General features: G+C 33.8%; 3 protein-coding genes and 1 non-coding gene across 4 annotated transcripts; 2 read left to right on the plus strand and 2 right to left on the minus strand.

Moving 5' to 3' along the window:
* Positions 3,290-6,126, plus strand: LOC107632184 (probable LRR receptor-like serine/threonine-protein kinase At2g24230). The gene is made up of 2 exons (XM_016335862.2): positions 3,290-4,944; positions 5,321-6,126. The coding sequence occupies exons 1-2, from the start codon at positions 3,519-3,521 to the stop codon at positions 5,947-5,949; spliced, it is 2,055 nt and encodes a 684-aa protein (XP_016191348.1). The 5' UTR covers positions 3,290-3,518; the 3' UTR covers positions 5,950-6,126.
* Positions 11,542-15,006, plus strand: LOC107632183 (nucleobase-ascorbate transporter 2). The gene is made up of 13 exons (XM_016335860.2): positions 11,542-11,929; positions 12,024-12,121; positions 12,334-12,510; positions 12,670-12,770; positions 12,885-12,960; positions 13,074-13,133; positions 13,263-13,447; positions 13,551-13,647; positions 13,765-13,910; positions 13,990-14,081; positions 14,168-14,245; positions 14,330-14,490; positions 14,575-15,006. Exons 1-13 carry the CDS (start codon positions 11,839-11,841, stop codon positions 14,785-14,787), a joined length of 1,575 nt encoding a protein of 524 aa, XP_016191346.1. The 5' UTR covers positions 11,542-11,838; the 3' UTR covers positions 14,788-15,006.
* Positions 15,382-15,454, minus strand: TRNAK-CUU. The gene has a single exon. It is a non-coding gene; the product is annotated as a tRNA-Lys (tRNA).
* On the minus strand, positions 17,513-20,793 carry LOC107632181 (uncharacterized protein At1g04910). Its single transcript, XM_016335858.2, has 10 exons — positions 20,277-20,793; positions 20,104-20,196; positions 19,918-20,017; positions 19,761-19,831; positions 19,362-19,450; positions 19,157-19,277; positions 18,926-19,069; positions 18,499-18,830; positions 18,176-18,416; positions 17,513-18,089 (listed from the first exon to the last, which is right to left on the minus strand). The coding sequence occupies exons 1-10, from the start codon at positions 20,637-20,639 to the stop codon at positions 17,781-17,783; spliced, it is 1,863 nt and encodes a 620-aa protein (XP_016191344.1). The 5' UTR covers positions 20,640-20,793; the 3' UTR covers positions 17,513-17,780.

Below are 21,374 nucleotides of genomic sequence, written 5' to 3' on the forward strand. Positions count from 1 at the left end.
TATAAACATATTCAAATCGGTCCTTAGTGGAGTTGCCCAGTTGGTCCATGATTCCATGTGCTGTGTTTGTAAAAATAAACCAACAATGGACTCTTATTGGTTTTCACATGGTCAGGTTCTCAACTACTATACTAAGTATTGTGTGGGTAAATGTCATAACTATTCCGGGTTCAGCAAAAGCGTATGTATATAAAAATACAACTTATGAACAAAAGTAATATTTTAAGTTTATATTATATTTGAATTGTAATACTTGTATCAATTTAGTTTTCAAGTATCAATTTAATTTTCTAAGTTGGACAGATGAGCCGTGTAGAATAGAAGATCGAAAACAGTGTTTGAGGTGCTTCTGTATTATCATCTGTCATATTTAGATGAAAAAGAATAAGAAGATATTTCAGAATAAAAATAAAGGAGCTAAAAAAATCTTTCACATGACCATGCTTAACTGCGACGAGTGTAGAGATGTCCATTTCTAGTGTTGTTAATGGCTATGTCGAAGATGACTTGTAGATTTCCTTTCTTTGACTTTTGGTTTTTTTGGAATTGCCTGATCTATTTGTATTGTTTAACGATGTATGCTCCACTTGAGTATGTTGAGCTCTTTTGTTTTAAAAAAAATATCAAATATTATATAATATAAACAATAATTTTATACCATTTTTATAATTATACCTCTTAAAAATTTTTTTACATATATTCTAAATATTAATGGTCACATAATCAGTTATTCTAAAAAATGACTATATAAATAAGAATTATTGAAATAAGCTTAATATTAATGAATTCTAAATCCCTTGTGGCTACTCTCTTACTAGTTTTTCATTCTTGTACTAATTTACATGAATTCTAAATCCATAAGTAGCCTCTTTTCACATGGTATTTACTTTCCTATTTTTTTCACTTATAAAATATTAAAGGGAATACCAATTACCAAACACAATCTTGTAGTTTGACATTTATGTAGAGTAACGAATGTATGAAACATTCCTTGTGGTTTATATTCAACTTTGGTTGTGCGCCGTAACAACCCCTGCTCGCCACTTTTGCCACAAGTGAGAGACACACGGATTTGTGATTATTGATTAATCAACTTTAAGGTGGGAATGTAGGTATTTATATTAATTTAAGTAACCCAAATCTATGTTATGTTAGGCTAATATATGCAAAATCTGAGTTGTCATTCCCTTGGGTAATGGGTATTTTGCTTTCAATATGCAAGGTTTAGGTAAGAAGTGCGATAAACCTATCTAGTTAATGTTCCCTCCAAAACGATTCCATTCCCAATAAATAAAGATCTATGTAAATATCACAAGTAATGTTTAATAGTAAGTTATACTATATTTTTGAAATTATTTAAACCACTTGACATTCATTTGGTATCACTTATACTATATTTTTGAGTAAGTTAATAGTAAGTTAAGTCTTAATTAAAATAAGCACAAAGATAAGATAAGGAATAAGATATCAAGGGCAAAAGAAAGAAACCAAGAACACGTGGGAGAGCAGGCATGTTTTGGCTACAAGCATCTGGAATTTGTGGAACAAACTACTTGCCAACTTCCAAATTCATGAATGTTACTTCGAACCACTTTGGATGCATTCATTTTGGGCTCATCTTAGTTTGATTTATGTACCATTGGCATGTAATTTGTCATTTTTCTAAACAGTATATGTACTCTTGATTCATGCGAAATTTCCATCGTGTTTCTTTCCAACACTCTTTTTTTATTTTTAATTTGGACCCGTCATTATTTTATTTTAAAATGGCTAAAATTTGTGGCGGGCATGCTAACATAGTGTAACATGCACTTTTCCCGGGCTTTGCACTTATAAGGGAGAGTTTTGGTCGAGTGACAAGAAAATTAACCTTTGTTTTTACTTTAAGACAAAAATTTACAAAATGTAATAATAAATCAATCAATTACATGGGTAACGTTTGGCTATTGAACAGAGTGAGGAAAAAGAGGGGGGGACCAAAAAGACTTTTGTGAAGAGTGAAAACTCAGGTGCAGTCGTTTAGACGTAAAGTTGATACTTGAGAGCCATTAAATGATTTGACTGATTTGACTAAATTTTTATTTAACGGCTCTCATGTATCAATTTCACGTGAAGTCAATTTCACCTGCATTTTTACCTTTGTGAAGTGACGAGGACTTATTAAAAGTTAAGTGGAAGACTTAGCATAATAATAAGTCTAGGTCTTTTGTAATTTAGTATTACTAATTTTTGCATGTGATTTGTTATTCCACAGGCAACTAAAACCGAGAAGAATGTACAAATTGTGCTCGACTCTTCATCACATTTCCCAATCTTATTATGTATTGTTTATGTTTATTACTCAACCATTGCAATCAATCAATTTTGTTATTTGTTTGTATCTTATAGTATGTCGCTATAGCCAAATAAATTCCAAATTTCCAATAGACTTGGTTTGTCAAAAAGTAAATGAATAATGCTCTGAAATTAAACTATACAATGATGTCAATTGCTTATTAGACACGTTCAACCTATTTCGTTCTTCATTCTTCAATTTGTGCAGATGCTCCAGGTTTGATTCAGCCGAAAAAGTAGACTCTCTGAGCAAGTTGATTTACATATATTGGTGTAGAATCATTGGGTTTATAGGTGTACATTATCTTAGAATCTGTGTTACTATATTTATATGTCGTAAAAATAATTTCGATTTTTAACTCCAAAGAGGAGTATTATTGTAGTCTATCTGATCTCATGAACTCTGCAACTTGCTAAAATTTGTAGTCAATTTGCATCACGTGTTAAGAGTATGTATGCTGCTTAAACTGTACTACTAGTTTGAATAGTCATGTTTGCTAAAATTGAATAGTCTTATTTTCTATGTTCGTTATAATAATTATTTTAAAACTTGAATAGTTTTGACATGTTAGCAAAATAGCATCGAAGTCGATGATAGTAACATAAAAAGCTACACAGAAATTCTTATTTTCAAAATTACCATAAAGAAAACTCTTAAAATTGTGGCACAGAGGAGAAGCTCAATTTGATTCAGAGGAAGGAAGACTTGGTAAGATGAGATATTTTTTTACTTGCTAGATGTATGTATATCATGTTGACGGTAATTTAAGAACATGGTGATAATGTTTGTAGGCACTGAATGTGTTGTCAACTCGTAATTGGACAATTCATTGCATGACTGAAATTTTTGCATAAAACGGTAAAACCCCATCTATTTGAAGCACCATCAAATTAAATCTACCGTATTTACCATTAAGGACCATAATTAATATATATAATGTTAGTCAGAGGGACCTTCTTCCACTGAACACAAGAAAACAGACATTGTTCCGCAGCAGCTTTAATTTGGCCTCGTGTAAAATCTCAAAAATAATTTTTATTTTATTTCTCCAAAAAAAAAAAGAAAAAAAGAAAAAATCGCAATCATCGCATTAGCCAGCGGGTAGTGAAATAATTTGTGGATTTGAACTTCAAGTTGGAGAGTGAAGAGAGAGCGCCCCCGCCCCGTAACCCTCATTTGTTTCATGTTCTCTCCTCTCCCACCTGCCACGGTAACAACAACACTAGAACTAGAGCTCATGAAGCCCCTCTGCAGATTCTTAATAGTAGCCATGGCGGTGTTTTCTGTGGTGGAATCTTCCAAATCTATATCTTCATGCAACACCGGCAGCAGTAGCGTAGAGCAGAGGCTGGTAGCAAAGGCTTTCAAGTCTGTATCCGGCTTCAACTCTTCCTCCTCCTGGTTCCGAAAAGGAGTATTACTTTCCAACTGTTCATCCCAATCTCATGTCATCAGCATAAACCTTCCATCCAAGAATCTCACCGGAACCATCTCCTGGGGTTATCTCATCAACATCTCAAACCTCCAGCTTCTTGATCTCTCAGGGAATTCCTTACAAGGCCGTGTCCCAACTTGGTTATGGTCAACCTCATCCTTACGTCACCTAAACCTCTCCAACAACAGGTTTGGAGGTAGCGTCGTCTTCACTACCACCGCCGTCATTCAAACGCTCAACCTCTCCCACAACAGGTTCACCAATTGGGTGGTCCAACACCATCCATATCAACGCTACTCTTCCTTCTTCCCAAACCTTAAAATCCTTGACCTCTCTCACAACCACTTAAGGACACCCCTCCCTTCAGGCTTCACCAACCTCACCAACCTTCAATACCTTGACTTATCAAACAACAACCTCACCGGAACTTTCCCTTCCGATTTTCCTCCACTCAACAACCTCCACTTCCTAAACATCTCTTTCAACCGCTTCAACTCAACCGTTAGCCTCAACAAGTTCAACAAATTCGGCAAAGCCGCCTTTATCCACGCTGGCAAGAATTTCACCTACACCGCCACTACTCCAACTCACAGCAACAACCATTCCGCAACTACCACCCCAGCCTCACAAGTCATTCACACAAGATACAAACACAAACACAAACACAAGACACACATTATTATCGCGGTTTCGTGTGCTTCTTCCTTAGCGGTTATTTTTATCATTTGGGCGCTACTACGCATTGCTAGGAAGAAGAAGAAGGAGCGTTGCAAGATTAAGAAATGGGCAATATCGAAAGCGGAGGACATGATGAGCGGCGTGATGGTGGAGAAATCAGGGCCGTTCGAGTTCGAGACTGAGTCAGGGTCCACGTGGGTGGCTGATCTGAAGGAACCATGTTCTGCGGCCGTGGTGATGTTCGAGAAGCCGTTGATGAGCCTGACCTTCAGGGACCTCATCGCTGCCACGTCACACTTCGGGAAGGAGTCACTCCTGGCGGAAGGCAGGTGTGGACCCCTCTACAGGGCTGTACTCCCCGGCGATCTCCACGTGGCAATCAAGGTACTGGAATACGCCAGGGACGTTGATCCTCGTGACTCCATTGCAATGTTCGTTGACCTCTCAAAGCTCAAGCACCCAAATTTGTTGCCCCTCTCTGGTTACTGCATTGCAGGTACCATCACCGTACCCAATACTGATACCACATACAGTGTCTTTCATGTTTCAAAGTTTTTTTATTCTCTCAATTAATGTGCTTCACGGGCTTTAAATTTTCTAGTGTCCTCCCCACTGCTCCATAACATGTTCTGTCGCCATTTCCTGCGTTTACAATATTAAAATCTATCATCATTCGCTATGATTGCCTCTGGATTCTGGAAATTCGCGCGCCCTCTTTTTTAGTTTCCTATAAAATTAAATAAAATTAACTGCATGTCTCTAACCTAGGAGATGTCACTCTCACTCAACTTGAGAAATTTGAAGGCATCAATACGAGCGTGATTAGTATTTTATTAGTTTATTGAATATGTGGTGTGGTTTTGATTTTGAAGGTAAGGAGAAGCTGGTACTGTACGAGTTTATGGCAAACGGCGATTTGGGGAGGTGGCTACACGAGCTTCCAACGGGGGACACCAACGTGGAGGACTGGACACGCGACACGTGGGAGATTCAAAACGGCGTCGTTGAGGGGTCATCAGAGAAAATGGGGTGGCTAACACGTCACCGTATTGCGGTTGGGATAGCGCGTGGACTAGCTTACCTTCACCACGCGGGTTCCAAACCCGTCGTGCACGGCCACCTCGTTACCTCCAACATTCTACTCGCCGACGATTTCGAGCCACGAATATCGGATTTCGGGCTGCGGGGAGAACCGAATCCGAATTGCGGGACGGAGGGTGACGTGTACTGCTTCGGGATGGTGCTGATGGAGATGTTGACAGGGAAGGGAGGGACGGAGGAAACGGTGAGCGCGGTGAGGAAGGCGGTGAGGGAAGGGGAGGGGGTTAGGGTTCTGGAGGAGAGGCTGCTAGTGGGCGGTGAGTGGGAGAGTGAGATGGTGGAGAGCCTCCGAGTGGCGTACCTTTGCACAGCTGAGTCGCCTTCCAAGAGGCCCACTATGAGGCAGGTTTTGGGCTTGCTCAAAGACATTAGTCCAAACCAACCACTCACCCCGAGTTGACTCGTCTTTTCTTTTTCTTACTTTTGGATTCCACGGTTGACCCGGGATTCGGAATGTGAAAAGAGAAAGTCTAGGGAGCCAATGACGTAAGCGTACAATGTGAACAATGAAGGTTTAGAAAGTATTAGAGATATCATTATTAGTGTTACGTTATCCTGTCAGGTTACGCTTTTGGGATGAGTAGTTTCAGAACATGGTATAAGAATTTCAAATGTGGAAGGTCAAAAGTTCGAACCTTGGTGAACCCAAAATTAACTTTTTATAACATGAGATGTTTAAACCAAAGATTTAGCCCATTGTACATATTGTACAATTAGGCCATTGGCTCTCTAGCACTACTCATGTGAAAATGTTATTATTGTTGCCAATATTTATTATTGATATAATGAATTCAATTATTATTATAAATGTAGAGGCCATTCTTTCAAAATGAAAAAGAAAAAATAGTTGGAAAGGAGTCAAGGACAAAAAGGTGGACAGGATGAAGCCATGAAAGGGAGTATTTTCTTGGGTGCGCATACGGCGGCAGAGAATCCCACTGAGAGGTTCCTTATATTGTTGATTCGTTCTCTTTCTTAATTTTGTTTACCATCATATGGTAGCAGGTAGGTTAGCACCACCTGTCCACCAGGGTGGCTACTCACATTCGCACATACTTTTTATACGATGGAGATTTTTTTGGTTCCCATACTAATTTTATCTAATTTACTTAAAAATAAAATTAGAGTAAAATGAGATCTATTTTTTTTTTTTAATTTCATGAATAACATTTAAGCACTATAAAAAAGACCTTGTGTAAAATTGGCTACTCATGTTTAGGGATAACAATCAAGATTCGTAAAATAAACATGAGTATTCTATGATAAAAATACTTGAATATTAAAGTTTTTAAGGTGATTATCCAATACTACAATACGTTTACTCTTAAAATTGTTTGTCTACTTTATTTAATATTTGATAAAATTAACGTAATTTTATTGAAACGAATCACTTTTATGGGAATCCCTTAGAACTTTTCTTTTTGGAAAATAAAAATGAGAAAGAATATTTCTCTATTATAGAGAATAGAAATAGAAATGGATGAGGAGAAATTTCATAATGGTGAGCGGGAAGTGAAGCCTATATTAGCATTCCTACTTCGTATCTATCCTATATACGAAGGATGGTGTTAAAGTAGATATTCTTTTTTTATTGATCATCAAAAGCTCAATTAACACTATCTTTATTTAATAAGGAATCCATAACTTTTTACTCTTCTTCCGACGTTGGATGATGAAAGGCATATAGATGCTTGACGATGCAATTTCCTTTAATAAGAGGATGCATGAGAGGATACATATCTATATATGAGGCAAAATAAAAGGAGGATATCGAACTTTTCCATTTGTTGATTTTATTCGGATTTTAAATCAAATAAAAAAATATTAATTAAAATTACGATAAAAAATAGAATAAAATATATTTTTTGTCCATAAAATATGGTAGAAGTTTTAAAAATACTCTTAAATTTTATTTTGTTTCAATTCTGTCCCATAATAAGTTTTCGATTTGCATTAACTATATTCCTGGCCGCTTAGGACCAAATCAATAACAATTTCATAATAACAACCATCAACACAAGCAAATCAAACATAACTTTTATGTATTTTTGTTGGATTGGTCTTAAATTTTTTGAAAACTTAACTATCGAAAATACAAATCGAAAATTTTTGGGACAAAATTGAAATAAAATAAAATTTAAGAATATTTTTAAAATTTTTACTAAACTTCAAAAATAAAAAATATATTTTATCCAGAAAAAATAGGATCCACTTTATTTTTTGGTAAAAGAGAAAGTTGGATGAAAATGGGAGAATCTCGCCTAACTTTGGTGAATAATATACCCAATTTTAATGTGGTTTTTATTATTTTTGGAATTTTAAAAAATTGATTTGAGTTAAAAATCCGGTTTATTGCGTTGTGGAATTGTTTATGTTTGGCAAAGAATATCATATGCAGCAAGTTACGTAGGAAAAGTAAGAGATATATATAGAGAAAAGTTAGTTGTAGAGGAGACAGAAACAGGTAGCTGCTATGTATTGCGGGTTACGTGTTTGCTTGCTTTATTTACTCAAACTCTCAAAGGGACCATGTGCCTTATCATGTGGTTAAAGCGTGCAATAAAATTCGGTCCATTGTACATTAGCATGTTTTCTGAGGAGAGGTTATCTAAGTTGCTTCGAGTGATTTCTGTTCAAGGTAGCAAACTATCAAAAGTATAAATGGAAGAGTCATGCTGTTTTGGATGTATATTGTGAGAATGGANNNCGTAAAATTGACTGTACTTGAGTTTTTATCATTAAATTAATATAATTTTTTTTAATCAAATAGAGAGACTCGAACTCACAATCTCTAGATGAGTATAAGGAGACTATGCGGTTTGAATTATAGTTTGTTGGCATTAAATTAATATAATTTATATTTATAAAAGATAATTTAATATTTATACTGCTCAATAATCAAAATTACTAAAAATTACTAATCCAAAAAATTTCTCTTCTAATCATTCGATGGCTTTCGTACAAAATTCCATAAAATTGGCACGGATGCAATAGCTAACTCGTATATAAACTTGACTATTAATTTCGAAGGGTTTTCTTTTATTTATACAAGTGAATTTTCATACTTGTATAGTTGTATTATGATGGGATTCAAGTCAAACTATTTTGACCTTTGCTCCAATCAAATGAGATGGTTTCACAATGTCAATACCACACCTAGAAATTTACTAATCTGGACCAATAATAATCTTGTTTTTCTGTCTGTACCAGTTTGCACTATTATATACAGTAGTATCTTAAAACATTTATTATAACAAAACCTAGTAGAATTCTGTTAAATGCTCTTGATCACTCATTAATGTGTCTACTACATATATACCATATACGTAAGACTATCAGTAATTTAACGGCGAGTTGCTTTAAGTAATTAATCTAACTTTGATAAATCATCAATAATAGATCAAGACATGTACTTGATAATGTTTGTGTTCTCTCTCCTCGGATCTCTCTCTCTCGTAGTCTCGTGTCATAGGCAAGATCAATGCATATTGTGATATCACGTCAATGTAGTGTGAGAATTGATGAAGCTACTGATTCTTGGAAGAGTTCCCAATCAAAACGTGATCAATTAAATTAAATAAAAAGGGCCAAGTTAAAGATCTGAACATACATGTGGATCGGATCCATGTATGGTAAATTGGTGACCTTCTTTTAATAAAATCACCCTTTTATTTGTGGCCTTTATATTTTTCCGTTTCTTATATTAGGCCCAAAGAGAAAGTCATATGCAATAATTTCTTCTTTTTTGTCTTGATGTTTACGCCAACGTGACGAAGCAGAGGAGTCCCCTTCCCAGTTCCCACACAATTTTATTCAAAGAATACAATCCAAGATCCTAATTATTACAATTTTCTGGGACCAGTTCATATCTTATAATATACACTAGTTTCTTGAACAATTCATATTCATTATCACTAACATTTTCAGCATTAAGAAAAGTAGGTTTACATTTTACAGTATTCATAACTGTATGATGATAGATTAGTAAAGTGAGGTTCAATTTCGATATATATATATGGTTCTTTTGCTTTTTGCTTTATACATACACAGATGTTTCCAAACATGACACACAATCTGACTTCTTACTTTACAATCTTATTTCTTTTTTCTTTTACTAAAAAAACTCCATCATCTTGCTGTGAAATTGATAGGATAATTGAGCTGATTCCGAGTAAATTAAAGTAAGTGGCACAAAGACGGTGGTACCTGCATGCATGCAACTTGGAATCTAATTGGTTATTCGATTCACAAACTCAAATGTGAGTTGTAAATATATGCCATCCCTTCCACATTAAATTTTGTGCCACTGAGCAAGCTTTAGAATTCAGTATACGGGACCATGACAGGATTGACGAACCCACTACGTTGTGTTCTCCAAAATCCATCCATCAATGCATCGGTATATACTGCAATTCACACATTTTTGGGCCTATGGACAATAGTGTGGGCCTGCCAAGTTATCGTAGTTGGGCCTGAATGTAGCAACAATTCAAATTGAATCAATTTTCGAAGGAGTGGACTAGGGTCCATGGGGAAATAAAATATGCAATTTCCCTTTTTGGTTACTTCGTTCCATTGTGACTAGATTCAGCGTCATGAAAGTTAAGGTGCGAAAGCGAAAGTATAGGGTGACATGGATCCCCCCTATCCTGTTACTGTAGGGTATCACAAGTCAAATATGAAAGATCATGTATCCCTTGCCTTTGATAAGTCAACATAAATTAAATATGCTCATGTAATCTTACGGTTTTGTTTATAAATTGCACAAAGCTAGCACTTACTTTTTGTTAATTAATAATAATTTCAAAAAAAATTTATCATTATTTTCGTATAAAGATATTTTATTTTAACTATTAAATAATAGATTTTAGGATTTAATTTTTATATGCTATAAAAATATTATTTTTATTTAAATTTTAAAGTGTGACAAAATAAATAAATCTCACTTTTTAAACTAAAATCATGGTAAAAAAGATGTTTTTGACAATTTTTATTAGAGTAGTTGCCAAAATTTATTGTTTGGATATACTTAAGTAACAGTCATCCGCTCCTCCGAGTTAAGTAAGAGTGACTTGGTTTGGTTGGTTGGATATACGTAGGATTTGTGCTTTTAGAGGTAACTTAATTAGGAGTATCATTTTGCGTCTTTTTTTTTTTTTCTTTATTTACATAAAGGAGCCCTACTGTACTATTTTTTTGAACCACTTTTAAAGTTTTAATAATCTGACATGGAAACGCACTATAGTGCAAGATGGACCATGATAATGATTCCTCGCTCATCAAATTTTGTATTATCTTCCTCTAAAAGTATTTGTGAACGCAGACTTTTTCTTTTGTTCAAGGAATGCTATGAATATTCTTGTAACATTCCAAGTTTTATTATTTCCTTAATTATCATTTTACTTGTGGCGTTATATGTTTTACTAACTCTGCTAAAAATTCATGCTTACCATAAATCCAATGTGAATCTAGAATATACACATTATAATTGATTTCTTTTGCTTCTCCTAACACAAGTACACAACTTGGTCTTCTAGGCTTTAATTTTATAGTGTAATGCTTATATGGCATGTTCCATTATTATCAATTAGTTACATAAAGGGATTGTTTGGACAAATTGTCTTGAATTTGGATATTAGAGATTTGTGCTCGGAGAAGCATCTATAATAATACTATACATTATAGCACATAAATTGATATGCCTAATAATCTAATAAGAATTTTTTTTTTTCCACATTTTTAACCTCACATGGAAACTCACCACTTAGCATTTTTTGTCATTAATATCCTTTTATGACGAACACACTTTAGTACTCACATTTAATGAAATAAAATAAAATAAAGAAAGAATATCGTTGTAAAGTGTAAAGTTTAATGGGAACAGTGAAGCAACGGTAACATTTGAGTTCAGTTTTTTGGAAGTTCCTTAAGGGGCATAATAGGAATAAAGGAAATTTAACGGAACCCTTTGATATAAATAGTGTTGTTCCTTAATAAATGAAAAAAGCACACCTTGGAAAGTTAGAACCGCTAACAACAAAATCGAACTGAGTTAGTGCTTAGTGTTAGTGGGCAGCAAGAGACCAATTTTCTTCTTCTCTTGCTCTCTTTTTCACTTTCACAATTGACTCCATTAGTTTCTGCCAGAATTTTCGGTCTTGTTCATTCACATTCACCAAGTGCTTTCTTCTTTTCAATCTGAGAGGATCAGAGCAAAGCCTCTGTGTTTTTCATGCTTCATAAGGATTAGTTGGATTTTGAAGGTTTTGCAAAAGTGGGGCGGTGATCAATGGCGGCTACTAAGGTAGAAGATATAAGCTACCCACCAATGGACCAACTTCAGGGCTTAGAGTACTGTATAGACTCAAATCCATCTTGGGGTATATCTCTATATCTATGTCTATGTCTTCTTCTCTCACATTCAGCTGCATTCTTTGGTTTTTCAAGTTTCTCAGTGTTTATGTGTGTAAACAGTGGAGACAATAGCTCTGGGATTTCAGCATTACATCCTGGCCTTGGGAACTGCTGTCATGATTCCTACATTGCTGGTTCCTTTGATGGGTGGAACTGATGTAAGCCTTTTCAAACTTGTTCATTTCATGGAATTCTTTCACATAGTATGCAAATCAAGGAAAAACCCTTCCTTTAATAAAATGTGATCTGCTAAATGTGGTAGGTGGGTCCCTCTCCATCCCAGTGAAAGGGACTAATGGAGGGTCCTGAAAAAATGAAAATGGCCTTACACTGGGTGATAGTCATAGATATTGTCTTATATGGTTTGCAGGGTGATAAAGTGAGGGTCGTACAAACCCTGCTATTTGTTGAAGGAATTAATACGCTTGTCCAGACACTCTTTGGAACCCGCTTGCCGACAGTGATCGGAGGTTCATATGCATTCATGGTCCCCATCATGTCCATCATTCATGATCCATCTCTGGCAATGATACAGGACCCTGAATTGGTTAGTGTTATTTTCTTTAACAATTCTATTTTGTTGTCTGCTCTCAACTTTGTCATAGTTAATGTTCTTAACAGAACCATAACTTTGTTAGTTGATTGGTAGGCAAACTTGAGTCAGATTAGTGGAATTCTATGTAATTGCTTTTCCATTTGTTTGTAGAGATTTCTTAGCACAATGAGAGCAGTCCAAGGTGCACTAATAGTAGCATCAAGCATACAAATAATTTTGGGTTTTAGTCAAATATGGGCCATTTGTTCCAGGTATGCTCAGTTTTTTTATTTTGTTGAAATGCATGTTACACTTTTTGAAGTCAAAGAGAGAAACTTGGATTGGAGAATTTGCCAAATAATTATTGTGCTTTACTTTGCATTCAGGTTTTTCAGTCCACTTGGAATGGTTCCAGTAATTGCATTAGTTGGTTTTGGACTATTTGACAGAGGGTTCCTTGTGGTACATATAACACCAGCCCCACTTACTGCATTATTAATAGTGAAATTTACAATTATTTTCTCATCACTAATATGGTTTAGTATACTATTCTGAATATGAATCATTTGTGTTAGGTTGGGAGCTGCGTTGAAATTGGAATTCCCATGCTAATACTGTTTATAGCCTTATCTCAGGTACAATTCAAAAGTAGGCAATAATGGATTAGGATTCTCTTGTGTCTATCTTTCTTAAGGCATATAATTTTCTGTCAAAACAAGCATGATAATATCACAATCCAATAGTTTTGAATGTGTTTTATGCAGTATTTGAAGAATTTTCAGATAAGACAAGTACCACTATTGGAGCGATTTGCTCTACTCATAGCAACCACAGTTATATGGGCATATGCAGTACTCTTAACAGCCGGAGGCGCATACAAAAACCGCCCGGAGATAACTCAACGTAGCTGCAGAACAGACAGGGCTAATCTCATTTCTACTGCTCCATGGTTTGTAGTTGGACCACAAAGATCCTTCTAGTTGAACATTTTTGCAGTGTATAGCAATTATTGTGTGGAGAATTGCCATTGACTTTTGCACATTTGGCAACAGGATCAAGATTCCATACCCTCTTCAGTGGGGTGCTCCTACATTTGATGCTGGTCATGCTTTTGGAATGATGGCTGCTGTTCTTGTCTCGTTAGTTGAGGTGACATATATAGAAAACCAATGATGTTGTATGATACATATAGCCAACTCTATTTAGCAAACAAAGTGCTTTAGTTTGTTATATTGATGATGATGAATGATCTATATCTTTTGACAGTCAACCGGGGCATACAAGGCTGCGTCTCGTCTAGCAAGTGCCACACCCCCTCCTGCTCATGTTCTGAGCCGTGGTATTGGTTGGCAGGGAATTGGAATCTTGCTGAGTGGCCTTTTTGGAACATTGTCTGGTTCAACGGTATCTGTGTAAGTGTTGTTCTTCATATGTCTGTAACTATGGCATTTTTTTGGGACAAGAAGGCTAATCCTTTTGGGATTGTGACAGAGAGAATGTGGGGCTTCTAGGAAGCAATCGAATTGGTAGCCGAAGGGTCATTCAAGTTTCAGCGGGCTTTATGATATTCTTCTCAATGTTAGGTGAGTGTAGCACTTGGAAAACTAAACCTATGGATTCACTCAAGCTAGTTCTCACATAAATGAAATGTATCGGTTTTTCTTTTCAGGAAAATTTGGAGCTTTGTTTGCATCCATACCATTCCCCATTTTCGCTGCTGTATACTGTGTCTTGTTTGGTCTTGTGGGTTAGTACTACTACCATTTCGCCTTTTCTTTTACTTGATTTGTCACTTTGTTTCCTTATGAGGATTTGCTATTCTCTTTTTCAGCTTCTGTGGGGCTATCATTTTTGCAATTCACCAACATGAACTCAATGAGGAACCTCTTCATTACTGGTGTTGCCCTCTACTTAGGTCTGTCTATTCCTGAGTACTTTAGAGAATACACCATCATGGCACATCGTGGCCCTGCTCATACAAGAGCTGGATGGGTAAGTGTACTTAAGTTCTTGAATGTTTCTTGTTTATCCATTATTTCCTAAAGCAAGAAATCATTTGTTTGTTTGTTTTTGCAGTTCAATGATTTCCTTAATACTATCTTCTTTTCTTCCCCAACTGTTGCATTGATTGTTGCTGTTTTCTTGGACAACACTCTTGACTACAAGGATAGTGCCAAGGATAGAGGAATGCCATGGTGGGCAAAGTTTAGAACATTTAAAGGAGATAGCCGTAACGAAGAGTTCTACACCCTCCCTTTCAATCTCAACCGGTTCTTCCCTCCATCCTAGAGAAAAATACTATGATAGAGATATGTTAGAGGAAAGGAAAATCATCATTTCCAGATAAGCTTGCATCTTATGATGATCAGTGCGAGAGAGAGAGAGAGTCAACATGTAACTTAAGGTGGCAGAAAGTGTTCTTCTGCTACCTCTCTTTATTTTTCACATGTCATATATTGAATTGGTTTATTTTTCATATAATAGAACAGTTATTTGTTCACCTTCCCATTTTTCTGGATTTTTTAATTCATTTCACTCTGATTTATCTTTGGTATATTGATTCTTTCAGTTCTTTGGATTCATAAGATGACAGTATTATAAACATAAAGGTATTAAGGGGTTATGGCTTTAATTACACACAGAAGCTAATATATATATATGTCATATATAAAAGTTATACCAAGTTATTATACAATGAATCTAAGTCAGATTACTTTTTATAAGTGTGCTATGTCAACAATTTTGAATAGATGATAATTTTGTAATTTTATAATATAACATAATAATAATAACAAAAATTTAATCATCTTAATCAATTAACTTTAATATATATCAATAGACAATTAAAGTAAAAAGAAATGGTTTAAAAATTCACAAATAATACGCCCACCGTGGGGCTCGAACCCACGACCACAAGGTTAAGAGCCTTGCGCTCTACCAACTGAGCTAAACGGGCTTGATAATTCAAATAACATAGTTATTTTTATTCACTTAAAAGGTCACAAATTCGAGTATCTATCTCTCTAATAAAAAAAAATATTTATATTAAAACTCTGCTAATAATTTTTAGTTACAAATACATAGTGTGGAGTTCAGCTATTTAAGCTTTGACACAACATTTACTTATATACTAAATATACATTTAAATATATCATGATTAATAAAATTTATTTATAATTTTATACTATATTTTTTGTATTTTTTTATTCTAAAAAATATTTGCACCATCAAGACAACAAATGAAGAGGATGAATTTATCAGTCTAAAATCAATTATATTAGATGATTTAGTTGACACTTAATCATCTCAAATTAGTTAAATTAGATTTAGACTCACGCAATGAATAAAATAGATATACATTGTATAAAATATATAAATTAATTTAAAATTTAATAATTATGAAATTAAAACTTTATACATAAGTTGGACTTTAAGTAAAATTGTGAAAATACCAAATCCAAATTTATTTATTTGATTTCATATTATTATCTTTATTTTTATTCTTATAAGACTACTTTTATTTATTTTTATATTATATTTAAATACTATAGTATAAATATAAAACTATTAAATAAAATATAATTTTGAATATAATGTTTCAATAGTTGAAATTAACATTCAATTTTTTAATTTTATTTTTTATAACTCACGACTACCATGTATTTCCAACAATATTACAACTAAATGATATTAAAAAATATAAATAGTTGGAAGGAAAAAAAAAGTGATATATGCACGATATAACTAATGTATACAATTACACTGAAAAATGAAAAAAAACAAAAAAAATGTAAAAGACATGATATATAATTGAAATTAACATTTAATTTTTTTAATTTTATTTTTCATAACTCATGATAATACCATGTATTTTTCAATATATTACAATTAAGTGATATTAGAAATATAAATTATTGAAAGAAAAAAAGGAATGATATAACTAATAAATACAATTAGATTAAAAACAAAAAAAAAATAAAAAATTGAAAATGTTTAATGTATTAGAAATTTATCCTTTAAACATATGTTTAGCAAACTAAAAAAAAAAAGTTGTAGTCATCAACAAAATTTTTCAAATACTTGAGCAAAATATTAGTAAGAATGGAGAAAAAAGAATAAGAGGTATGAGATTATGTGAAAAGAGGAGATAACAAGAGGTGTAAAGTGAAGATTGATTTATATAGTAAATATGAGAATGTGAGTATGAAAGAAGATGATCAATTATGTTTTATTACTTAATTTATATTTTTTATCTATTAAAAAGAAATAACATTAACATTGAAATCATATATATAGTATCCTATATAAAAGTAAAGAGTAAGAAAATATAAAAATATAGAATAACCTAAAGAAAAATAAATGCTATAAGAGTGACAAAAAAAATAAAGAAGAATCTTAAGTTATAATTCTATATAGTAATAATAAGAAAGAATAAATATAAAAGAAAATGAAGAATTATGTTTATACCTAATAAAGAAAAATAATATTAACATTGACGACATATAGTATCTCATATAAAAGTAAAGAATAAGAGAATATGAAAATAATAAAATATCCTAAAGAAAAATAAATGTTATGAGAATGAGAAAAAAAAAATCATAAACTATAATAATAAAGCACATGAGAAATAAAAGCAGAAGATTTAAAAGAATTTCATTTTAAAACAAAAGAATTAAAAAGTAATTCAATTAGGTAAGTAATAACTAATAAGCAAATTGTGCTAATTAGCTACTTATGTTGATGTTGCATAATATTAAAAAGTTAGAAGACTAACAATGTATCAAAAAATTATTTTAGACTATTGATTAAATTTTATTTTTAAATTTTATTAATAGCATATCAAAATTGATATAAATTTTGTAATGGTTAATAATAAATGATAATTTAAAATAATAAAAATTAATTCAAAATTTAAATACTATAAAATCAATAAAGTTATAGATAACATTTTTAGATCTATACTAATATATAGTATAAGTAATTCAGCTCTCTGTGCATTGGGCGTATTCGTCCATAGATCAAATCGGATATGTTATTATTGGAATAATTGTTGGAGACTCAGATGGTGAATATGCAAGCATGATAACTTATATGTTGTTCTATATCTCCATGAATCTAGGAACTTTTGCTTGCATTGTATTATTTGATCTACGTATCGGAACTGATAACATTCGAGAGGATTATACACAAAAGATCTTTTTTTGGCTCTCTTTTTAGCCATATGTCTCTTATTCTTAGGAGGTCTTCCTCCACTAGCAGATTGTGTTGATTGATGGTGTTAATTAAGGTTGTCTACACATGCACTCTGGAGATCTTGGCTGTCTGTAAATGCTTTTACCAAACTTTCTCATTGTAGCTTTCTGACCTTCCTGGATCATTTTCTTTACTCTTTCTTCAAAACTGTTCCATCCTATGGTACCATTCTCCCACAAGATTGCTGCCAGCCTCTTCTTGTTAGGCCTCAAAGTGGGAGCATGATCACCACCATAGTAGCTTCTGAATCCAGACACCATTGCTGAGAGTTGGCTACCAGAGTCTGTCATGGCAAATACATCAGCAGTTGCACATGCAATAAAGTCCAAAGCAGCAAGCTGCATTAACATCAAACCTTCATTGTTAAGTATTAGTAATCATGCTTCAACTGAATTTGAAAATTATTAACATGAATATTTATTACCTGAGAAGAAAAATTCTTAAAAGGTTCAAGTTCATTGGGAGCAAGGAAATCTTCCTTTGTAATAACATTGGGATAGAGCCTGGTGAAGGGATTCATTCTTGAATCTGCTCCATAAATACCAGAACCAGCCAAGTAAACGTAGGTTCCGCGCTTGAAACCAAGACCTGCTAGCACAAGTGCTGCTTCTTCTGGTGTCAATGGACATCTTCCCATTTTCCTCAAAACCATTGGAGATATAGGGCTACAACATCATATATATGTCATAATACAAGGGCATGTATCAAAACAATTTTTTGAAAAGTATATTGCAGAAACAATCATACCTTGTTGAATTCTTCAAGCGCTCAACAAGAAAAGGAAAATGGCTTTCTCTATAGGCTTGAAGTTCCCTTCTCTCACTTTCACCACCTCCAAACTCACAAAGGGAATAGGCAACCATATCAACTTCAAATCTCAAGTGCAATGCAAGATACTTGATTGACCCTTTGGCAGAATCATGATCTTTCTTCTTGTCAATGAACTTCCCTAGCAACTGAGTGTCTAACATGCTTCGCGAACCACTATGCTTTCTAATCCTTCTTACCAATAGCGCACCAACTTCTTGAATTTTCGGAACAAACTTCAAAGCATGGAAATTGCATTTGCATCTTAACCTCTGCAATTATTTCAGGGGTGGACCATTAGCCTTGAGGTAAACTATGCAACAAAAAGTATTCAAAACCATATTGTTGATAAGGTAAATGTTGTGACCTGAATATGAGAAGGCAAGGGATCAAAGCCAAGTCGATTTCCAAATCCAAGGAAGTGAACAAGCCCATTTTTTAAAAGAAGAGGAAGCACAATTTTAATATAGTCAGCAGCTGTAGCCTCCTTTGGAAGATCAGCATCTGTAATCTAAAATGCAAGGTGTTGTATTGTTATAGTTAATACAAGTGCAAGTTGTCTTATGAAGTGCACAAAAATGTAAGATGTTTATAATACCTGGCTGCCAATTGCTTCAGGGTCCAAAGATTTCATATGAGATGGGAGCTCCTTCACAATACTGATATCATCCTTCAACATATTCATGAAATGCTCCTCTTGGTATATGTCACCAAACTGGCTGTATATTTACCAAATTCATCAAATACTATCACTCAAAAATTGACCACAATGATATAAACAATTGCTTATTATATGATTTTACCTGGGGTCGTTCCAAACATTGCTGTAAAGAAACTTAGGAATAACAAGAGTTGCATTGAGGAGGGATGCCACAGCAACACCATTGCAAATCTGTAATCACTGAACTAGTTTGGTCACTTCCATTATTTGAGATGCCAAACAAACAAAATCCTAGCTTGTAGGATAGGAGCTAATGCATTAAACAATGTGAAAGAAAACAAAGTTTAATTTGTTCCATGTATTGAATCTCAATTACTATTATTTAGTGAACTAATGATTTGTTGTATGTCAAGTTCATCAATCTATCTATCTATGATCTATCCATTTATAATATATTAAAGAGAGACCATAATCGCTATAAACATGCATTATTGGATGATTTATTTCTTCTAACCACGTTAACTCAAACTGTCAAACTTACTGCAACTCGTTGTTGATTGAGACCTCCATTTGCACTGACTAAGATATAGCCATTATTTTCCACAAGGTTCCCTGTCACAATATCAAGGATAATAATAAGATGAAAACAAACTTGGCATTGCCATACACATATATGACGATAATAACATGATACGAACCTGGAGTGTTGTGAAGATTTCTGTGTGCACAAGGTTCCCATGAAGATGCTATTCCATACGGTTCCACCCACAAATTGGATGACTCTTGCTTCAACTCCTTCTATAATGCATAATAAAGTAGAAGTTACACAACATGCATGGTAACAGAAACCATAGACCATAATAATCTGAAAATTTGATACAAACCTCAGCAAGTGCGCTGGAAGCCATGTTTAAAAGCCTACCATACATTTCTATTGGTGATGATTGTTTCTTGCACGTGTAGGAATCTGCACTACTCTTCTCATTCAAATAAAATAATGCGTAAGTTGATAGAATTAATTCAAGAATATAGCATAATAAGGTGCTCTTATATATACCTGCTGAAGAAACGGACTTGAAGTATTAGAGGGTGTAGCAGAATCATGGGAAGAAATCGCAGTAACGTAATCAAGAAGGAAAAAACAAGCCAGAAATCCTAACATGATAGCCATGGTCATTATTACGTTCTTTTGGAGCCACAATTGCTTCTTCCCTGCATAGAGTCCCTTACAAGAACTAGTGCTGTATTTTGAAGCATCATCATGATGATGATGAAGCAACAAGGTAGTGTTGGAAGAATTCCAACCACTGATCCTTCTCCAACATGGAGGATCATTATTATTATTATTATTGCATCTATACTTTGTAGCCTTCATTATTCCTAATAAGCCTAAACTTCCATTCCCCATTATACCGTACATACTTGCCTAACTATTGGTTCCCTCTTCTTTCAAGATTAACAAAATGGGCATTACACGATGAAGTGATGATCATCCATTTCAAGTTTGGTGTGGCTAATGAGAATGTAATAAGTTTCTCATATGGATTCCAAGTGAAGCTAATTAAGGAGTAGGTGTTGATGTAAGAAAGCTAATAAGAAAGTACAAAAATGCCATGCACATATATATATATGATGAGTGAAGTGGAAGCAAAAATAGATGAAAACTGAAGCATGAAACAAATGTAACAGTCGTAACCATATTGAACAACGACTTGCCTGCAGTTGCCACCAAACAAACTAATTAAAGCGGGAAAACCTTCCAACTTGGTTTACAATTCACAATTTTACTTCTTTCAAAGGGTCACAGCGGTAACAAAATTTCAACGTTTTTTCCTTTTATGTTTTATGTTTGGTAATTATAGGTGGAACGGAATAGTTCAATTTCATAGCAATAACTTCACAACATAAAGTCGTTATTCTTAACAATATAATTTATTTCTAATTAGTTCTATCCACATCTTGGACAACTCAATAAAATCCCTTAAGAACAAAATCAAGGTTTAGTTGCGATTTATAATCTATTCTATTCAGTGATGTATAATATATGGGTTGATTTACCATCAATGTAATTGTTGCTCAGCGATATAATTATTTGAGAAATATTAAAGGATTATCAAAATTTATTGTTTTTAAGGATTAGTTAATTATTAATGTT

The sequence above is a fragment of the Arachis ipaensis genome, chromosome B03, assembly GCF_000816755.2.
Source record: "Arachis ipaensis cultivar K30076 chromosome B03, Araip1.1, whole genome shotgun sequence".
NCBI classification, from domain to species: Eukaryota; Viridiplantae; Streptophyta; class Magnoliopsida; order Fabales; family Fabaceae; genus Arachis; species Arachis ipaensis.